The 22202-nt window shown below is 39.8% G+C and overlaps 1 protein-coding gene across 2 annotated transcripts; it reads left to right on the top strand.

Annotated features, from left to right (window-relative positions):
- The first annotated feature begins 2524 nt into the window (after positions 1-2524).
- Positions 2525-19242, top strand: tmco6 (transmembrane and coiled-coil domains 6). 2 transcript variants are annotated; one of them, NM_001126978.1, is given in 14 exon segments: positions 2525-2550; positions 4497-4628; positions 5456-5592; positions 6834-6943; positions 7664-7847; positions 8188-8292; positions 11143-11228; positions 13527-13643; positions 14564-14675; positions 15096-15276; positions 16422-16516; positions 17374-17541; positions 18436-18546; positions 19109-19242. In NM_001126978.1, coding segments are annotated over 13 exon segments (1524 nt in total). In that variant the 5' UTR covers positions 2525-2550; positions 4497-4546; the 3' UTR covers positions 19145-19242.
- Positions 19243-22202: the final 2960 nt, after the last annotated feature.

Here is a 22202-nt window from a genome sequence, read left to right as displayed (position 1 = left end):
GTGGCTTTGTTGACTTGGAGTGGACCTTTGTGAGTTGTAGCTTTCCATTTTGTGTTACAGTCCCTGAAGTTAAGAAGTTTTGCCAACCGTGGCTGCAGTGGTGCTCCCAGTGGGAGTAGCTGTAAGAAAGTCACAGTCCTGACTAAAGTTCAAATCTACTCCTCTACACACGCTACCTGGTGTTGTAGTTGTGTAACTAAGGGTATTTTCTGCTTCCAAGACCCATTGTTCTAGAGCAGTGGGTCCCTAAACCTTTTTATACCTGTAAGCAGGGGCGGGCCAAGCCGTCCGGGCGCCCTAGGCAACCCGGTCGGCCACCTCACCCACCCCCGCCCCCTCCGTTGGCGCGCATGCGCAGTTGGGGGAGGTGCGATGCCGTGGGTCATTAGCGGCGGGGGCAATGGCAAAGTAGGGGGAACTAGTGGTAGGCAGCAGAGGCTTCTGCCTGGCGCCCCCTAATCATTGTGCCCTAGGCAGCTGCCTCTTCTGCCTACCCCTAGTTCCGGCCCTGCCTGTAAGCCACATTCAAAAGTAAAAAGAGTTGGAGAGGAACAATTGCATGAAAAAATTTCCTGGGATCATCAAGTAAAGGTAATGAATTGGCTTTTTGGTAGCCTCTATATGGACTGGCAACCTACAAGAGGCTCTGTTTTGCAGTGCACCTGGTTTTTATGTAACCAAAACTTGCCTCCAAGCTAGGAATTGAAAAATAAGAGCAATAATGAGCAACATGTTGCTTACGAGCCACTGGTTGGGATATCATTGTTCAAGAGCATGTGTCCCCACCCTTTCTTACTCGTAAGCAACGGTCAAATGTAAAAAGACTAGGGGAGCAACACAAGTATCATAAGTTCATGGAAGTAACAGTGTGCATAGAGGCTACTTAATAGTCAATCTTAGCCCTTATCAGGAGGCTTTATTTGGTAGTAAATCTTGTTTCTATTCAGCCAAAACCTGCCGCCAGGTCAGGAATTCCAAAATAACTACCTGGTTTGGGGGCACTGAGAGCAACATCCAATGGGTTGGTGAGCAACATATTGCCCCGAGCCACTGGGCCTGTTCTAGAGCATTTGTGCTTTCTTGGGTGACCTAAAGATCTTGTGTGAGCAGGAAAATATCATGCAAGGTGTTTCATTCTGTGCTGTCCGCAATAAACGGCTGTCCTGGCATAATTACAGGTATGGGATCCGCTATCCGGAAACTAGTTATCCAGGAAGCTCCAAATTACGGGAAGCCTGTCTCCATTTTAATCAAATAATTCAAATATTTAAAAACTATTTCCTTTTTCTCTTTAATAATAAAACAGTGACTTTTACTTGATCACAACTGATATAATAATTCATCCTTATTGAAAGCAAAACACTCCTATTTGGTTTATTTAATATTTAAATGATTTTTAGTAGACTTAAGGTATGGAGATCCAAACTATGGAAATACCCTTTATCTGGAAAACCCCAAGTCCCCAGCATTCTGGATAACAGGTCGTGTACCTGTAACCGTCTATAAGACTATTATAATTCTGATTTTCTATAGACTTACTTCAATGCAGACCACTAGGCTTGAATCATTACACACAGGATTCATATTTACAGTATTTCATATTTTTAACCGGTTTCAGGCTGAAAATATTATCCAAGTACTGCTCTGCTGAAATGTAATACACTATGTTCCATTTACAGTTACTGCCCTGCTAGTTTCCACCTTAAAATACCCCCCTATATAAGTGCTGTAACTAAAATGGGGGGGGGGGGGTTGCATGCAATCTAATATTATGTAATATTATTTGGTCTGCTTTCTGCGGATGTGTAAGTCCCACACAGCACCACTGTCAGAGGGCTTGCGGCTTACTACTGCCCCATCTTAATTGCAAGGGGGCATTATTTCTTATTAATAGGTCCTGACATATCAAATACTGCTGGCCACCAGCTAAGAAACACATGGTGGAACCTACCCTCTGGGAGGTGCTTGGTATTAAGGCAATATTTGCAATACTGCTATTGAACTACAATTCTCAGAAACTCCTGACTCCAAGAACTTCTGATAACAATATCTATTAAAGGGCACCTATCACCCCCCATATTGATTCCCCCATGGAGAAGGTGCAGGCTAATAGAGCCCACACACCCACATCATATAAGTGACGATGGCACAGTGTGCGTGGCATGGGGGAGGGTCTTGCAGAGTCAGCTATTTTTCAACCTGGACACCACTACAATGCATGTAGGTTTTTTCACACTGTGTTTCACAGCCACTTCTTTAAATAAAATAATCTTTCCAAAATTGTTCAGCTCTTCAGCCATTTTCACTCCCCACTGTAAGACAAACACTCTCATTTTCTTTTAGTTTAGCACATCCAACACACTCAAATGAAATCTGCAGACTGGCAGCACTAGAAATGCTAAATTACTTGAGGTAACAAGAAAAACTACATTTCCCAGCATGCACTTGCCGCAGAGAAACGTTGCGTATGTCACATGAATATTCAGAGCCAATCACCAGTGAACTTGGCATGGGAGCCTCTTCTAAACTTCCTGTTTGTCACTTTCCAAGGTAGGGATGAGTGAGATGTTAATTATTTCGCTCCGACTTTCCTGTCATTTTGACTCGGCGGGAGAGTTCGGTAGCTGCTTAGTTGCAGATAATTAGTTTGGCGCTTCTCTGTATGCTTACATGCTCCACATGGGAGAACTTTATACCTCTTGGCTGTCAGTATGGCAACCCTGACCAGCTGCAGTATTAGGTGGCCCCTGTGTTTATACCCATATGACACCAGGCTGATTTACAAAGCAGTTGCACAGTGCAGGTAATCTCCCACATATGTTTTAACGCAATGCAGAATTTTTAAAAGCTGTGCTGTATATGCCCCCCAACATGGTAATAATATAATATTACTGTATGTATATAAGTGGTTATACCCCAGTGCAATAATGCACAATTAAATACCCCAAATAGTAGCTCTTTTTGCCATTAGGCAGTGTGTTTGGCGCTGCAGAGTTTGTGAGAAAGAAAGTGCGTGCTTGAGGATGGCCGATATGAAGCGCTGATTAGTCTGTTCAACTTGGTCTTTGTGTGAGTGGGTGGCAGTATACTGGCCTAGGACATTGTACACGATTGTACACTTTGTAAATGTAGCCCCATTCTTACCTGAGCCATTGGGACTAAATTGAGTACAAGAGAATCTTCTGTAGTGGGTCACAGCCAAGGTCACTTCTAATCAGCCTTACGTATTCCAACCATATCCCTATATAACACTTCTATCTCAGCACTTTCTATACCTTGGTGTATAGGTGGGAGTGGGGTCCTGGAAGTCCAGTGTAACACCACTTACCTGTGCTTTCTTCTTAGGGTGAAGACACACAGAGCTATGTAGTAGCAACTACTTGTCATGGCTACTAAACGCCAGAAAATACCCTGCCATAGAAACTACTGAATTGCCTCTGCTAAAACACATGTCGAGACAATTATCAGTAAATGATCAGCATTGTCTGATTTAGTAGCTATATAAAGTAGCTGCTACTAGTAGCTCTGTGTGTCTTCACCTTTAATGTGGTATAGGAAGGAGTGTGTACTTCACAGAGAATACTCAAGATCCCCAGCTGATATACATGATATATGTATATGGAACCCAGGAGCAGGTGAAGACATGAAACCACAGGAAGAGTGAGGGGTTTATTGACACAGAACTTACAGTGATTTTGTCACTAGGAGATAACTGGAAACCATAGTCCCATTTAGCTGAAATAGGTCAGGGGAAATTTAGTTTTAACCAAATGGAAAAAAAAAGTAGTATCTTAGAAATTATATTTATGTGCCACCTGTAGTTTTACCAGACATACTAGTCACATTAGCTCCCATGTTATAAAATGCACTAAGTACCCAGTATCAGTAACCCATAGCAACCAATTAGACTTTGGGTTTTAAATAGGTGACCAGTAAATTCTCCCTGTTGATTGGTTGCCATGGGTTCTCAGCTTAATCATACCGTTGTACTTTTCCTGCTTACTAATTATGATTAGCTATAAATCATAATTATTAATATTGGGTTTTTTGGGTTTTTTTGCAGGACCTTTCTGGACAGAAGTCAATATTTCAGAAGTGTAAAAGAAAGCCCTTAAAATTGCTTTGACTTAGACCTATTAAATAGGGAAATTATTGCACAGGACGTATTTGAATTTGTATTGTATCACATTCCCTAAATGAAAGGTGGAGAAAAGCCATTTTAATATAAATATATATTTTCTGTTATGGTATAGAAATATTTGGGCAATTGCACTTGTGGTGTTATGGGAATTTCTTACTAGCCCAGTTGCTAGATGCCTGGAAATTGCCCTCCATGAGCATCACCTGTAAATCTTGTTCAAAGCTTGTCATAGGACTCTCACCTAAATACATAAACTGTCTAACACTAGCGGAGCCACAAAGGGTAAAATGTTTTTAATTGGGGTATTTATTGGTAATTTAATGTAAGAATTTTTGTTTGTTTGTTTTTGCCTTAGGACCCCTCTGCTGAGAAAATGTCAAGACTTTCGTGTCTGTTCTACTAAAAATGTGGAGAAGGAGGAAACAGAGAGACACATCAGTCCCAGTACTGGAAGAGTTAAGAGCACAATGGAGGGAACGGGAGACAGGTGAGGCCAATAACTGTTCTCTATATGAATATATTTTTGCATTTTACTGCTTATCTAAATTAAGGTGCAGGCAGAAATTGGGGATAATTTATCACCACTGCTTTCAATGTTACACCCACAGCTTACTGAAAAACCTAATCTTTGGTTGTTCAGCAATGATAAAGGAGCCCTTTTGTCATGTACAGGTATGGGACCTGTTATACATAATGCTCGGGACCTGGGGTTTTCCGGATAAGGAAATCTTTCCATAACTTAAGTCTGCTAAACATCATTTAAATATTGAATAAACCCAATAGGCTTGTTTTGCCTCCAATAAGGATTAACTACATCTTAGTTGGGATCAAGTACAGGTACTGTTTTATTATTACAGAGAAAAATTAGAATTATTTGCTTATAATGGAGTCTATGGGAGATGGCCTTTCCGTAATTCGGGAACTTTCTGGATAACGGGTTTCCGGATAAGGGATCCCATTCCTGTACTATTTATTACCCACCATTTATTTATTACTCATCCTTCTAGTTCTATGAATGTATTCACTAACTACTCCAGAAGCAGATTGTAGTATTAGCTGGCTGAGGATGCTGAAGCTTAAATTTCCAGAAAATGGGCTAAATTTATTGGAATGGAAAACTTAAAATTAACAGTTTCTATTCTTCCGTATATATGACTAGTTAATTTCAGCAGTCATAAAACATAGCACTTTTAAGTTCAAGACAAAGGACTCGTGTAATTGGTTTCCATGGTTCAGTTGCCATTTATTATATACACTATTCATCATAAATGTATAACGGTTAAGGTTCTAAAACACGTTTACTTTTCTTCACAGCTCTGAGGAAAGCAAGGAGAGAAGAGCAGCTCATCAGTAAGAGACTGTTACGGGACTTAACTGAAGAAGGAGCTCATGGGAGTGATGATCATATGCTTGAAGAGAATGCCCAGTCACATTTCATGTCTGTGGAGCAGGTCAGCTAATGAATCCAGGGCAGATTACTATTATTTTTAATATCTAACTATAATATTTCTGTAAGTGAATAATAGCTATACACCTGTTATCCCTGTCTTGCTTTGGTGCATTACTTCTTTAAGGATATTAGAGAACCAAAAGGAGTAGTTTTGATTCTTAAAAAAAGCATTGTAACAATATGTTCTAATTTGTTTTGTGACAAGATCGGGCTGCTTTTTTTTGGAGATCAGTTACTCTCTTTACAATTTTCTATCAGAACACATGGCAGCCAGATACTGGCCCCTGCCATTCATTTATTTGCATCTTGCACAGGACTGTAGTGTGAATTGCAACAATTTTATCTAACTGTCCTTCTGCCAAGTGATGTCACTGAATACTTGAACAGGGCCACAGATCATATAAGCCACATGTGTCAAACACAAGGCCTGCGGGCCGAATCCGGCCTGGCTGGTTGTTTTATGTGGCCCGTGGTGACTGTACCCGACCGTGCAGCACCAATAGCGCCACTAGAACTGGAGCGGCACAGTAAGGCAATCGCACGGTCAGGCATAAATGGTTGTGCTGCTGCAGGTGCGGAGCTTAAAATTTTTGTATGCCTTCATAATTATAAGCCACAGAGTTTTTGGAACTACAACTCTGCAACCCAACAATCCAAAGGTATGCTTGGATTTTCAGTACAAAAACTGCTGGTTGGTGGTAAAAATTAGGCCAGGATGAAAACATTTCTTTTGAAAGCAGAAGGTAACGCAGAAAGTAGCATATTTCACATAAATGTTTGTCTCATAATAATTGTACATAGTATCTGCAACTCTTAGGGGATGCTGGAGGTTGTTAAAAACTGTTTTCTTCTCTGCTTGCAACTATAGGCAGAAAAGATAATTTGCTAGCTTGTTCAGAAAACCCTGCACTACACTGATGAGCCCCAAGAAGGGCAAACCAGTCTGTAGTTGGGAATCTGATGAGCTATTATCCTGGCTTCTGCTTTAAAAACCCAGTGGGTGAGCTTTAGCCTATATGATAAACCCATGTAAATGGGATTTTTTTGGAGCTCTTTGGGATTAGTTTTCAGAATTCCTTTAGCTTTACCCAATTCTATTCAGTAGCTCATGAAGTTAAAAATCGAAGGAGATTAATGTGGAGTGTGCACTAGGTACCTGGCAGTACAGAGAAGTGTTACTTTCTGTTCTCTGTGTACATTTGTATGATGAGTAATGTATGTAACTTGTACATATTTTGTAAGATTGCAAAATTAATCGAGGATCTCCAACGTGAGCCAGAACAGATGATTACGCCTCTTACTGCTCTTCGACACAGTCTCCGTAGAAATGATGTGCGTCTAATGTTTACCAGGTAGATGTGACTTTAAATGTAATATTAGATAAAAGTAAAGTAGAATTTTAATTGCGTATACTCTTTTTTTTGGGCCAGCTGTGTATTAGAACAGATTTCTTTTGGAAAGAATGCTTTGCAATGTAGATATTTCCATAGGGTTTGTAGTACATGCTATAAAAATGCAATGCCATTGAGTGCAGACAGAGAAGCGAGCAGAGACCAACAATTGACTGTTTCTCAGCCTGTGCTTATAGCTGTCATCCAACTGGGTGAAAAAGTAATCTTATTTCTAACAGCTTATGCACTGGCAGCTGGCTGTAACCACCATTCTCTGCCTGTTAGAACAGTGTTTGCAATTTCTTTACATCATTGTACGAAAACACTTCTACTTTGCATTTAATTTCTTTTCCAGTCATGCCATTGCAACTGCACTGATGAGAAGGCCCCAGGTTTGCTATAGCCAATGGTTTTTAACAGTAGATAAGATCAAAACTGAAAGGGGAGCTGCAAAGAATAAAGTCCCATGTACAGATGTGTGCATTTACATTTTGTACAGAGCAGTGGTTTTTATGGAGTAAATCGGATATACCTTTTCTTACTACTGTAGCTATATGTGTCCATCATTAAAAGTAGCTGGATTGTGCTGAAATTGCTTCTTAACTGTACTACACAATTTCTTCTCATCTGCCCCAGTTGCACCCAGTTAGCTGTGATCTCTGTTGTTGTTCCTCTCCACAGGGTGGAAGACAGCATGAGGGTTTTGGTCGCACTGTTCACATGCCCCTTTACTGATATCCAGATGGAGGCAGCCAGGTGCTTGCATGAACTGTCTCATTCAAATGAACTGCAAGTATCAATGGCATGTCTCCCAGCAACACCATACCTCCTCACATATCTGTCGGGATATAGTCAACAGTTTACAGTAAGTGGTCACATTGCATTGTTTCAGCAAATTTTTTGTGCAGTATGAAATTAGAAAGTGGCTGCATTCTCAGAATTTCCTATATAATATAGATATATTATATTTTATAGATTTATATAGTGAATAAAGTATCCCCTTTGTATAATATTAAAATATAAGGATACTATGTGACCGGGAAGTTCCATGACCATATAAAAAACTAGGACTAACGCTGAATGCTTTTATGACAGAGACTGAGACAGATTGCCTTGCAGGAACAATGTTTTGCTTATAAAAGCCAAAGTAGAAAAACCTGTGCCCAAACTACTTCTGTTTTGATGCCAAGCATTCATCTTGTTAGGTATTATGCTTGTACACCTTGGGTAATCTCATTGTGGATAGTGAAGAAGTAAGGAACCGGTTGCTTCTCCAAGGAGTCATCCCAACATTTGCCAAATGTACTCAGGTAAGAACACCATTCCATATGATCTATCATATAAACATACCAGGAGCTTAACCCTTTCCCTGCCAAGCACGTAGGTACTACGGTGTTTTAAAAAAGGCAGTTTCCTGCCGACACCGTAGTACCTACGTTTTCTGTCCCTATGTTATTCTCTCTGCAAAAGCCGCCGGTGCAGAGAGACAGATGTGACCCAAACCCCTTCGGCAACGAGCGGAGGGGGTTGGGGGGGATGGTCCTGCGATGCGATTATCGCAGGACCATCCTACAAGCAGCAGATGCGATCGCATCGCATCTGCTGCTTGTACTGCTTCCTGTTTCCCCCCTGAGCCGCCTCCCACCTACTTCCTTCCGACGAGTGCAGCATGGAGAAGCAGGGAACCGATCTGATCTTCAGGACAGGTAAGTGTGAGTTTATTTTTGTTTATAAACACTTTTACACACACTTGCATACATTTATATACATTTATACACACATACAACACAATTTAGCACAGGTTTTTTTTTGTTTTTATTTTCCACTTTGCACACTTATATACACTCATATACACACTGTCACACAACTTTTACATGTGCACATGTATACACAAACTCAAAAACTTTTTAAAATTTTTTTTATTTTTTTTTCATTTTACTTCTTTTTTTTTTTTTTATTTCCCACAAAAACTGTTTATTTTGACAGCGTGACTATTGGATCAGATATTCTGACCACTAATTATGCTGTCGTGTGACTTATTTTGTTGTTTCATTGATTTGCACATTTTTATCCCTATATTAGTATTCCTGATCTGTTTTAGCATAGCTTTGCCAGGTGTAACTTTGGTGTACAAAAATAACTTTACCTAATTTGAATTTATCAGAATGTGTACTTTCCAAAAATATATGGTTTTCTGGGGGTCCCTGTGTAGTTTGGGGGTCTTACTGCATATAATAGGCTGTCAGGGGGCTCTGTGTGCAAAAGCTGAGCTGGCAGGCGAGAAATCCTTATGCGCTATTTTCATTTTGGGGTCAGTACATACCGCAGACTTTGGTATATCTATGCATTTTGGGCATCAATCTGTTCAGTATGCCTCTGGTGTTCCTATTTGGGGTGTGTTGCCTTTGTACAAAAGAAATTGTGTGAGATAAATGCGGCAAACTGCAATATTTTTATGTGATTTTCTGAAATGTCATAAAAACCACTAGCTTTAGGAAAGCTTTGCAGATTGGTACTTTGGTGTAGAAAGGACTCTTTACCCTTGTTGGATTTGTCAGAATGTGTACTTTCCAAAAATATAGGGATTTTAGGGGTCACCCTACATTTCTGCAGCTTCTACCCCTCATAAAACTGCCATGTGTTTATGAATTAGGTAAAGATAAGCCATGAAATTAGTGTGCACAAGGTATATTTTGGGGTCTCTAAGTGCCATGTGCTTTGATAAACCTATGTACAGTGGGCATCAAACTGTTCAGTAGACCTCTGGGGTTCATATTTAGGGTGTTTTATCTTGGTACCTAATGACCTGTAGAAAATAAGATGCTGTATAGTGGAAGTTTTGAGGTGATTTTTGGAAATGCCATAAAAATCATCAAACTTAGGAAAGCTTTATGGCTTGGTACTGTGGAGTAGAAAGACATGGGTACCCATTTTAGATTTGGGGTAGTGTTTTATCTTGGTACCTAATGCTATGTGGGAGATAAGATGCTGGAAACTGGAAGCTTTGAGTGGATTTTTGGAAATGTTATCAAAATTGCCAACTTTAGGAAAGCTTTGTGGCTTGGTACTGTGGAGTAGAAAGACATGGGTACCAATTTTAGATTCGGGGGAATGTGTACTTTCCAAAAATATATGGCTTTCTGGGGTGAATGTACTTTTTACTAGCTTTATCCCACATGTAATGATGTAGATGTATTGATTTTGCAGAAACTGAAATGACAGTACATATGGGTGTATGTTCCCATTGGGGCCCCTACATGCCACATACTTAGGTAAACCTATACATATTGGGCATCAAACTGTTCAGTGGACCCCTGGCGTTCATATTTAGGGTGTTTTATTTGGTTACTTTATGACCTTTAGGAGTTAAGATACTATAGACTGGAAGCTTTGAAGTGATTTCTCAAATTTTGATAAAAACCAATAACTTTAGGAAAGCATTGCAACTTGATAGTTTGGAGTAGACAGACAGTTGTGCCTATTCTGGATTCCCCAGAATCTCTTCTTTCTGGGAAAAACTTTCTGTTAGCGGAATTTTTGGCCTTAAAATCTAAAGTATGCAGCTTTCTGGAGCAGTGCTTTGGAAATTTGGTAGTGTACTGCTGGGAGTTTTTGACCTATACAAGTGAGAAATCTCCATAAAACTATATATATTTGGTATTGGCACGTTCAGGAGACATGGGACTTTCCAAATCATTTGTATTTTCATGCATAAAATATTTTTTGTTTCTGGTATATGTGTTTATATTATGGAAAATATAATTTTTTTTCATTTTTTAGACATTTAGAAGCCTATATCTTGTTACAAAATTGGAATTACACAAAAATTCTACCATATTTTAAAAGCTTAGGTTGTCCTGAAAAAAACAATATATTGTTTTCCTGGGTAAACTAAAAGTTCCCCCAAGGAAAGGCCCCTAAAGGGAAACAGTGCAAAATGTTCAAAAACTGTCTGGCAGTAGAAGTTCCGCTTTGTTCAAAACGGCTGGCAGTGAAAGGGTTAAAGCAATGAGATCAGTAAAGGTGCTTTTCTGGATAAATTTTTCATGTTATATTAGCTGGAATTGTTTATGCTTCTGTAGTGCTAATTAAATAACATTTAATATATAACTAATGCACAACAGCATAAATAACTGATGGACTTCTCCCTTGTGCATTAGTCTCCACACATGGATGTACAGGAAGCCCTAGGCTATGCATTTTCTCAGCTATTGCAGTCAAAAGAAGCACCTGAGAAGATTATTCCGTAAGTATTTTATTCAGAAATTGCCATATTTGCAGACTCACAGTTGTCAACCTTGCAATTTGTAAATAAACTTTATGAACACCTTAGACCTTTCTTAAAGGAGAAGGAAAGTCATTTGACATTTTACTGCCAATAGATTAGCCACATCAGTGCAAGCTAGAATGCTATATTTTTTCTGCAGAAAGGGTGAAGACACATGGAGCTATTAGTAGCAGCTACTTTTAAATGGCTACTAAACTCCAGATAATACCCTGCCATAGACAATACTGAGAATTGCCTCTGATCCACGAAACGGCAAAAATGTTGTGCAGGCAAAAAAATTGTTGCCCGTGACTATTATTTTTTGACGCTTGTATACATTTTTGGATGTGCGTTGAATTTTTGCGTGGCGAATTTTTTCATGCGTTTTGCCATTGGCGGGTTGTTTTGCGAAACGCATGAAAAAATTTGCCGCAAAAAAATTCAACGCACGTCCAAAAATTCGCTGCAAATCCATGCCTGGCGAAACATTTCATCACTTGTAGCGCAAATGAACGCACGCCATGTTAGCCATACACGCCAATACTTGCGGAAACTCTAGGGGAAACACAGACTTCAAAAAATAACAACGGAAAGTCCATATTTTATTGCAAAAAACGAATTTACTGTACTTTTGTATAATTATCCCTGCCTGTAGTAGGAGTTAATTTTCGCATAGCCGAATGCGATATTTAGCGCGCAAAAGTTTTAGTGAATCATGCGATCGTATTCTTTTCAGCGTGGAAATTAACGCATGCGGTAAAACTAGCGCGAGAAATACCGCATGCGAAAATTGTGACTTATCGCATGCAATAATACTATGGTGAATCGCACGCAAATTATTGCGTCTTTTTCACCGCAAAAAAGCGTGCGATAATTTTTATCGCACTTTAGTGAATCAGGCCCATAGTGAGAATTATCAGTAAATTAGCAGCATTGTCTATAACAGCAAATATGTGATTGGTTGCTTTGAGTTTGGCAAAATTGCAACGTGGCACCAAATGAGCCTCAGTATGATTTTAAAGCGTCAGGAAGTCCAGTCATTGGGAAAATATCCATGAACCAAGCTTCAGCTTAAACCAGGGTAAATAAGTATTGACTATGTCAACATTGTCATGAAGCTGTCATTACCAACAATGGCTATTCTACTAAGGTTTAAATACATTTCCATAATCATGTTCAGTACTTATTCCCTGTGTCATTCCCCTTTACTACACATCATTTATGGATTTTGATTTCTTTGTATGTAGGGGTTGTTACCGACATCTGGTGTAAATTTCATGTCAATAGCCCCATTACAAGCCCCATTATTTACTGAGAAAAGTTGACGTGTTCAATATTTATTTTCCTCACTGTATAATCTAGAGCAGGGATCCCCAACCTTTTTTACCCGTGAGCCACATTCAAATGTAAAAAGACTTGGGGAGCAACACAAGCATGAAACATGCTCCCAGGGATGCCAAATATGGGCTGTTATTGGCTATTTGGTAGCCCCTATATGGACTGGCAGCCTTTAGGAGACACTGTTTGGCAGTACATTTGGTCTTTATCCAACCAAAACTTGCCTCCAAGCCAAGAATTCAAAACCAAGCCCCTGCTTTGAGGCCACTGGGAGCAACATCCAAGGGGTTGGAGAGCAACATGTTGCTCATGAGCCACTGGTTGGGGATCACTGATCTAGAGACTGTTTTCAGAGATAGGTCTGGTTCAGTAGTAAAAATACCATTTGGCTTATGTTAGTGTTAGTTAGTAAGGTGAAAAGGAAATATTACACTGTGGGGCTTATGAAAGAAGAATATGTATTTTCAATACTGAACCAAATCTGAATTTAAATTTGCATATGCAAATCAAGCTATAGAAGAGTTAAATAGAAGCTCTACTCATTTTAAGGATTCGGTTCAGCCAGACACTTGGTTCTGCCAAATCCGAATTTTGCTGAAAAAGGCTGAATCTTCACCAAATCCTGGATTTGGTGCATCTCTAATGGATAGTAATAAAGAGTAACATATATATAAGGAATGCACTCTCAGTGCCTAAATGGGCAAAAAATGTGCTTATATAGTGAAAATGTAAGTGCGTTAACCATAGATATATTCCTTTATACAGGTACTGTACCAAATGAGGAAAATATTTCAGCAGCATGATTCTTATAGTAACAGAATGTATTTAATCATAGTTATCTAATCCTGTGACAGTGTGATGGTATGTTCTAGTCTACAATACAATTTCTCTAAAAATTCTCTTTACATTCTATTCATATGTATGTTTTACTTGGAGCAGAATGGTTCTAGAATCTGGCCTAACACAGGATATCCTAAGAATACTGCTGTCCTGCACTGAAGAGTGGTTTGGAGTTGCTATTGAGATGGCTTGGTGCCTTCATTACATTGTTAGCAGGTATATATTACTAACCCCAGCCATATTGCCTATTTGTTCCCCACTATAAAGCATTTATTAGATTTAGCCATTGTTGCTTTTCAGTTCTTAAAGGAATCTAGTTTTTATAAAATTACTCTAGAATTGTTTAAAGGAGACATATAGGATAAATGGAAAAAAAACCTCTATCTTGTAGGTAATTATGAATATTATATGGTGTTGGTTAATAAATGAGCCCAAAACACTACTATTTAAAGCACATTTTTTCTATATTTACACAAGTGCAATTCATTGGCACAATGTTGTTTTTTACACAATATGTCCCCTTGAAGAAATCTAGAATCTGAGCCATGAAGGACGCAATAAAAAATTTAAAATAGTGCCTTTTTTTATCTACATCTTATATGGGATTACATATTTATAAATAATAAGCCCCCAATGTTTTAATTTTCCAATCTTAAGTGTTTTTTTTAGTGGCACATGGCCTCTGATTCTCTTTAAGTGGTTTGACGCTGCTTGCAAAATCCTACCCACCCACCCTAAAGGTCCCCATACACGGGCAGATTGTAGCTGCCGATATCGGTCCCTTGGACCGATTCAGCAACTTATCTGCCCGTGTAGGGGCAGAAACGAGCGGTTAGAAAATCCAGTCGGATCAGGGACCGCATCGGCTTGTTGATGCGGTCCCCGAACCGACTGCCCAATGGCCGCCTACATAATCCCAGGGCCAAACGATAGGATTATTTTTTTTTTCACTTCAAGCTCCCCAATATCGCCCACCCGTAGGTGGGGATATCGGGGGAAGATCCGCTCGCTTGGCGATTTCGCCAAGCGAGCGGATCTTACCGTGTATGGGGACCTTAACACATTTCCTATCAGCAGTTGTGTATTTTCTTGTTTATTTTATCTGTATCATCCTACATATTTTTGTTATATTGCAGCCACGTGAACAATGCATTGCTGATATCCCAAGGTTTGGTGTCTAAATTAGTCCCGTTTCTAATAGAAAAAGCTGCACTTATTACAAAGCAAGAATCTTTGGATCTTGAACTGGTGAGTATATTGTTGATAAAGAACAGTTTAATATATAATTTTTTTAAACCCTAGGTGGATAATAAGCAGTGATGTGACTGCCATAGCTACAGATGTGTAACCCTAAGGGCTGATGAAGATTTAAAGATTTCAATAATTAAGGGTTTCAGTAATTAATAATGATCTCACATAAAGAGGACAATTAAAGTAGGTGCCTGATATCACCATACCTGATATCCAACCCTTTACTTTCTGTTTATTTATACCCATAAACATGATGTAAGCATAACAGCATAGCTGAAATTCATTCAGGCATTTAACCCCAAAGCTGCAATATCTTCTTTGTATGGAAACTATTTATAATCAGTGTATTATACCTTAGAAACACTGTTATTAGATAAAAGTTGAGTTATATATTGTGTGTTTTATTCTGCTTTGAAGCTGATCTGCCCAGTGATACGTTGTTTAGGAAACCTGCTTGGAGAAGTGGACTCATCTGGCACGAAGGTTGAGGTCCAAGATGGGCGTCTGCTAATAGCTTTGTTCGTTTTCATACAACATTTCAAGGATGAACATCCATTTATGGTACGGGAGTGTCTCTGGGCTGTTAACAATCTTACAGGTAAATGAGGACTTCTGCAGGGACTGTGCCTTTGTCTTTCTTTATCTTTACCTTCAATGAGTTGGAGATGCATGTAAACTAAGCAGCTTTGCATTTGATCCTCATTCTGAATTTCGCTAACTTTGAATTTTAAATAATATGTGGTAACAGGTTTCACTGGCCCTAGCATCCATGAGCCTACTTGGTGGGCCTGTAGAAAACATTTCCTGTTCCTAGCTGAAGTTACTGGAGGCCGAGCAAATTGCCTCAGGCTGGATAGTTAGCACCATGTTCAGCATTGCAAATGGAACAGGGCCACCTTCCTAGTCCTGAATCACAAAGAGATCATAAACTGTTAACACAGGGTCTCTCTTCGCCTACAGAGCCCAACTCATTTATTTTTTCCCCACCATGTTACCATGGGGTGGAATAGTGCCCAAATAAAGAGGATTTCAATAATTATAATGATGGGGGTGGCAAATTTTGTAGATGGTACAACCCAAATCAAGTTGTTAAACTTCCATCTTTATATATATAAAAAGGATTAGGCTAAAGATATTGAACCTTTAACAACCCGGGGTACAAGAGCCTCCTTGTAGTAAGGATCCATTTCTCTTCTTAAGCAGTGTTAACTTGTGGAATGTCTTTTTTTTCTTTCTCAATCCCTTGCTGGTGACATTAATGGGCAGGCACAAAACTGTTTTGCACTGTAACCTTTCCTGTGTTGTATTTGTAACTGAAATGTTGTGTTTGTTTCATCTATAGCAGTCTGCCTTATCTCTAGGTGGAAGTGTGGGCAAGTGCAGACTGACAAATGACCCCCACACATGATAAGATTGGAGCCATTGCCCTAAGGATTGTTCTTAGCTCTATAGATGATCATACAGTTCGGCTGAAAACTGACCAAATTGTGTCATTTGGTGGCCTGGATTGAAGGGCTAATTCATAGAGGAGACATATGTGTGTGCCATTACACTTATAGAACTAGTGTAAATGTCAGTGTAGTACCCTATGGAAACTAAATAAAATTGTGCCAATATTAATCTTACAGCCGCTGGTTTATCAGAGTTATTTGCTTGTTGCTTGCAATGGGTTGTTGTTTTGGGAATAAAAATAGCCCTGTTTGTTACTTCCATTGACGCTGACCTTTCTCTTCTGTTTTACAGTACAAGATCCTGTTTGGACCTCAGCTTTACTAAACGTCAACTTATTGCCTGCCCTGCTACAACTGCTGGCCCATTCAAAAGATGTCTTCCTGATGGTACGTCATGATTTGTGATCTGATTCTTTAGAATTTCCAAAAGTCTTTGATTCAGGAACTTGCCTGTCTGAGCTCTATGTAAAAAACACAAGAACATAATATAAAATGGACAACAGGAAGCAATATTAGAAAATCCTGCGCCATTTCTACAAAGCTCCATATGTGAGTTTGACGATTCTCTCTAATAATAAAATAGTACCTTGTACTTGATCTCAGCTCAAGATATAACTGATTATATTGAGAGCAAAATAATCCTATTGGGTTTAATTAATGTATGAATGTTTTTTTTAGTACACTTAAAGTAAGGTGATCATAAATACGGAAAACCCCTATTAAAAAAACTCCAGCTCCCAAGCGTTCTGGATAACAGGTCCTACACCTGCACCTGTTGTTGTTCTGTTAATGCTTCTTGGTGCAGTTCATAAATGTGTATTGATATTAGTTCATATTATATATTGGCTGAAAACGTGAGGTCGGCAAACAAGCAAATCTTCTCCCGATATAACCGATGGGCAGAATGATCTATATATTAAACGGTGGGCATAGGCGCCATGGTAGAGCAGGGGTCCCCAACTGCCGGGGTAGAGGACCAAGTGAACCAGCTGATGTGGTCCCCGGTCCGATGGAAAATCAAACCTGCCTGGTCGGGATCTGGCAAATTTTAGGCCTGATATCTGTCATGCAGGCCTGTCATTTATTACATGGGCAAATAATCCACTGAATTGGTCAGGACCCGAATTGGCAGCTGAAATCTGCCTGTGTATGGCCACCTTAACTGTGCTTTGCCAAATGCCCAATGGAAGTTGTTGCCTGGTGGGTGACTTTGCTGAATTATGAAGCATGTATTTTCTCTCTAGATTGCCACAATTTTGCATAACATCGCAGATCTGGGGTTGGGTTATTGTCAGCAACTGAGGGAAAAAGGAGTTCTGCCGTGTTTAACCCCAGCTCTGCGTGACGACGACATACAAGTGGCAAGGATAAGCCTAGAATTACTGAATAAGCTTTTAACATACTGTCCAGATGTAAGTGATCTTTTTTTCTGCCCTGGGTTTATGATTGTGCACCTTTCATCTCTGGGTGTATGAGACAGTGGCATGGTTTCTTTAAGAATTGGTTGTTAAGGTCCCATCCAAAGTGAATTAGTAACTTATCTGTCCATACATGAGTTGTTTAGAAGTGCCTTATATATGGGAGGCTGGGCACCTTTGTTTTAAAAAAAAAAAAAAAAAAAAAAAAAAAAAAAAACCAGCAAAGACCATGAGTTCTCTCTTCCTCTCTGTGTGGCTTGCAGCTCCCTTTAGTTATAGAAGTTCCCTGGTGCAGTTTGCTGTGAATGGTAAGCCTTTAAGTAAGCCCATATTTGTTTGATTCTTGACTTTATTGTGCATTTAAACTGAAAGGTTATATTTCACATTACCTGGATATATGAGGGGATAGGGCATGGTTTGGGGCAGTTTTATTTTGGGGGTTATACTTATGGCAAACACTTAGTAATGATTCATCAAATGCAGAAAGAAACCATCATTATGATTACCCATCTAATACTATTATACTATAATATAACTATACCATTATTACTAAAAAATGTATCCCATTTTCTAACCCTTTTTTGTTAATGGAAATTGCAAGTAAAAGCTGTATTTGACCCTTCTTGCACTGATGGTTCTGACTGTTGGAACAATGACTGCATTGTTCCAATTGGAGACCAGCTTTCCTCCAACCAAGACTGCATTTACCACGATGCCCTGCCTTTATAGTGACTCTGTCTCATAATGTTACACCTTTTTGCATGGCAGATACTGATAATTGCTAAAGTAAACTCCTAGATGCTGAAGCAGATTATTGAAACAACCCCTCCATCCTTTAAAAGAGAGAAATAATGTAAGCAGCTTCTATAATATATCCATTCTTTTAAGGTTGCTGGAGACTTTTTCCATAACTCCGGTCTACAGATCATTGAGTTACATAAGGATAAGCCTGATCTTCAGCAGCAAGTTCAAGCAGTCTGGAACAAATATCAAGAACTGGTAAGGCAATAACGTGCTGTGACTCTGTGTGAAGCCGGAGGGGGGGGGGGGGGGCGGCGGCAGCTTAGGTTGATAGAGGGGGCTCAGTGATGCCACTAAATATCCTATATTATACTGAGTTGTGTTTCTGCAGTTTGATGACTTAATGAAATGGCTGCTACTTCCTTGTATTTTTGGGGAGTTACATTCAAACACTAATATGTTCACACCCCAGCCTTAAGGTGGCCATACAGCATAGGATTCGCTAAGGTCAAACAATTGAATTACAACAGGGATAGGAGCCTTCAGAGTTAGGACCACATCAATGAGCTAATGTGGTTCTCAATCTGACAGGAAAATCTAGCCTGCCCGATCAACATATTCCCGATTTTCAGCCAGATATTGGTCAGGGAGGCCTGTCAGAGGGCCCTATACATGGGCAGATTAGCTGCTGAATCAGTCTGAAGGACCCAAACTGGCAGCTTAAATCTGCCTGTGCCGTGTATCCTAATATATCATTTAAAACATCACTGTATTCCATTGCATTTTTGTAAAATTAAACTATTTTATTCTTAATTCCTAGATAAAAGGAACCAGTGGACCCCCCAGTATGGACTAAAGAACAGAAATCATATGAAATGGACAACTGGCATTTTAGCATTGCTTTTTGCGGATGCATTAATATTTATCTTTCTAATAAAATAAGCATGAATTGCACATTTATTGACTTTATTTTGATATATGGTGTTAAAGGGTGAATATAGTTTAAAGTCCATGGAAGGCAGCAGCGCTAATGCACTCTCTGCGCCCAACGGAGCAGAGAAGAATTTTCATTTAAAAAACAAAAATTCACTCTTAAAGTTACCAGAGGTGGCTCTAGGTCACTGCCGTCTGAGGCTGTCGTGACAGGAGCAGCCCTGAGCATTATTCTAACCCAATGGTTTTTCACTGTTCATATTAAAAAAAAAAACTGACCACATCTCTACCACTAAACAATTTCCAGGGTTTTTTTCACATAATACCACTTTATGGGTGGCAATTTTGGCATTATGTCGAGGCTGGTAAATCATGTCAAACAGCGTGCGTAGTGCAATAACATATATGTTTGTGAAAAATTCTGTAGTGATAGAAGTGACTGCAGTTTAGTAAACCAGTTCTGGTATTTTTTCTGGCACAAGTCATTATCATTGTCTTACTATAGTAAACTAATGCTACTTATGTACCCACCCTCTGATCAATCAGCTCTGCCTTCCTTAAGACCACAAGCCTATTGGTCTGACATGGTCCCTCGTGAATTGGAGATACTTCTTCAACTGTTGGAAAGGAGGAATCAGCACCCCGGGGTAAAGTGCATCCAATCAAAACAACCAAATTACAAGACTTTTATTGTTAGTGGTGTTCCAAACCTCTGGGGTTGGCTCCCCTAGAGGGACCTAGGTTGGTGGCTGCTAGTGTCCAGCAGTGAGTGGGCGGAGTTTTTTATTCTTTTTCTTTATATATGGAAACCTGCACACTGCTCCCATAAATATGGCCCAGGCCAGAAGGACAATTAGGGGATGACTTGGGGAGAATTATTTATTTGCATTCCAAGATCACACAGAAATCCTACTTGTTAGTTATAGATACAGGTCTGTATTTATTATAAGGATCAGTTCATGTGACGTCACAAGTGCAGTGTGCATGATGTCACACACCGGACCTAATTATGCCCTTATATTACTAAAAACTCTTGAAATACCTACTTTTTTTTTTAAATCCATAAAAAAAGTTTAGAAACAAGAAACTAATGCCCTATGCTGCCTATTCACACACAGGCAGCATAGGGCAGGCAGAGTATGGCACACACAGGCAGCATAGGGCAGGCAGAGTATGGCACACACAGGCAGCATAGGGCAGGCACAGTATGGCAAACGCAGGCAGTGTATGGCACATACACTCAGTGTAGGGCAGGCAGAGTATGGCACACACAGGCAGTACTCTGCCTACCCTATGCTGCCTGTGCAAGGTGAACCTGGCAGGGGTTTGTTAGCACCCTAAGGTGTGTAATTATGTTACACACCTACACATGTTATGCTATCCACAGGGGAGGAGGAGGCATATGGATTTAAGGGCGTGTCTTAATATGACATAATATAATTAATTCACATATGAATGATAGTTGAAATCCCCGCAGTGAGGACCAAGCATTATGGGTTTTTGCTGCGCTACCATCATTAATGTGGGCATGGTCTTGTGATAACATGGGTGTGGTTTGAATTGGGTGCAGTTTACAAAAGGGGAGTGGTCAAAACTGGCTTCCATTAGCGGCCCTCCACCATGTATGCTAGAGAAATTCCGGCCGTCGGCACCACAGAAGTTGGACAGCACTGAGTTATAATGTCCAATTTGCTCTCCTAGATACTCTTGAATTTCCACTTGTCTGATATGGCTTTTTTGGGTTAGATTTGGGGACTGTGTCGTATTTTCTACATACTCCTGTAAGATCCTCTTGTCAGTTCCAGCTAGGAAAAGATTTGGGGAGAATATTATATTTGCTCTTCACTGCATCAAATAGAAGGCCAGGCACATTAATAGTCATGCACAGTAGAGATTGACAATAATTGGAGGCCCATGCGTAGTCAGACTGGTAATAACCAACAGCACACAAACGGTAATGTTTGTGCATTCATCCTACAAGAAATACAAATCATTTCTGACATGATTCTACCAGCCAAGCACTGCAATAAGCAGGCTGTGGGGAAGGCCTTGCAAGGTGTGGATACACCAGTGATACAACAGCTTTCCACCAAACCTTCCAATATATCCAACGCAACAGATGGAAGCCTCAAGTAGTGTTGGAGTAGGACCAGAGGGGGGGCAAATAGCTAGTGCAGAGAGGGCTATTCCACTCTCATCGCTAGAGCCATATTTCCCTTCTTTGAAAGTCACCAGAGGCGGCTTCTTGCCATCCCTGGTAACTGGCCACTTCTTGTCGTCTGAGGCAATGTTCTCACCTGGCCCTGGGTCAGACGTGCAAGATAGCTTGGAAATTAACTAAAATGTATAATAAATCTGCATGTGGTCATCTTTACAAGGATAATACTGTTATCTGTGTAATACTAAGGGGCTGATTTACTAACCCACGAATCCGACCCGAATTGGAAAAGTTCCGACTTGAAAACGAACATTTTGTGACTTTTTCGTATTTGTTGCGATTTTTTCGGCGGCCTTACGAATTTTTCGTTACCAATACGATTTTTGCATAAAAACGCGAGTTTTTCGTAGCCATTACGAAAGTTGCGTAAAAAGTTGCGCTTTTTTCGTAGCGTTAAAACTTACACGAAAAGTTGCGCCTTTTTCGTAGCGTTAAAACTTAAAAGGTGCAAAGTTTCGCGTAAGTTTTAACGCTACGAAAAAAGCGCAACTTTTTGCGCAAGTTTTAACGCTACGAAAAATCGCCAGATTTTACGCAACTTTCGTAATGGCTACGAAAAACTTGCGTTTTTACGCAAAAATCGTATTGGTAACGAAAAATTCGTAAAGACGCCGAAAAAATCGCAAAAAATACGAAAAAATCGCAAAATACCGATCATTACAAAAAAAACGCAATCGGACTCATTTCGACCCGTTCGTGGGTTAGTAAATGTGCCCCTAAGTGTATTTTCTTTTGGGATCAAGGAAAATGCAATATTTCAAGG

The sequence above is a fragment of the Xenopus tropicalis genome, chromosome 3 (genome assembly GCF_000004195.4).
Source record: "Xenopus tropicalis strain Nigerian chromosome 3, UCB_Xtro_10.0, whole genome shotgun sequence".
NCBI lineage: Eukaryota > Metazoa > Chordata > Amphibia > Anura > Pipidae > Xenopus > Xenopus tropicalis.
This window is presented reverse-complemented; position numbering and strand designations above follow the sequence as displayed.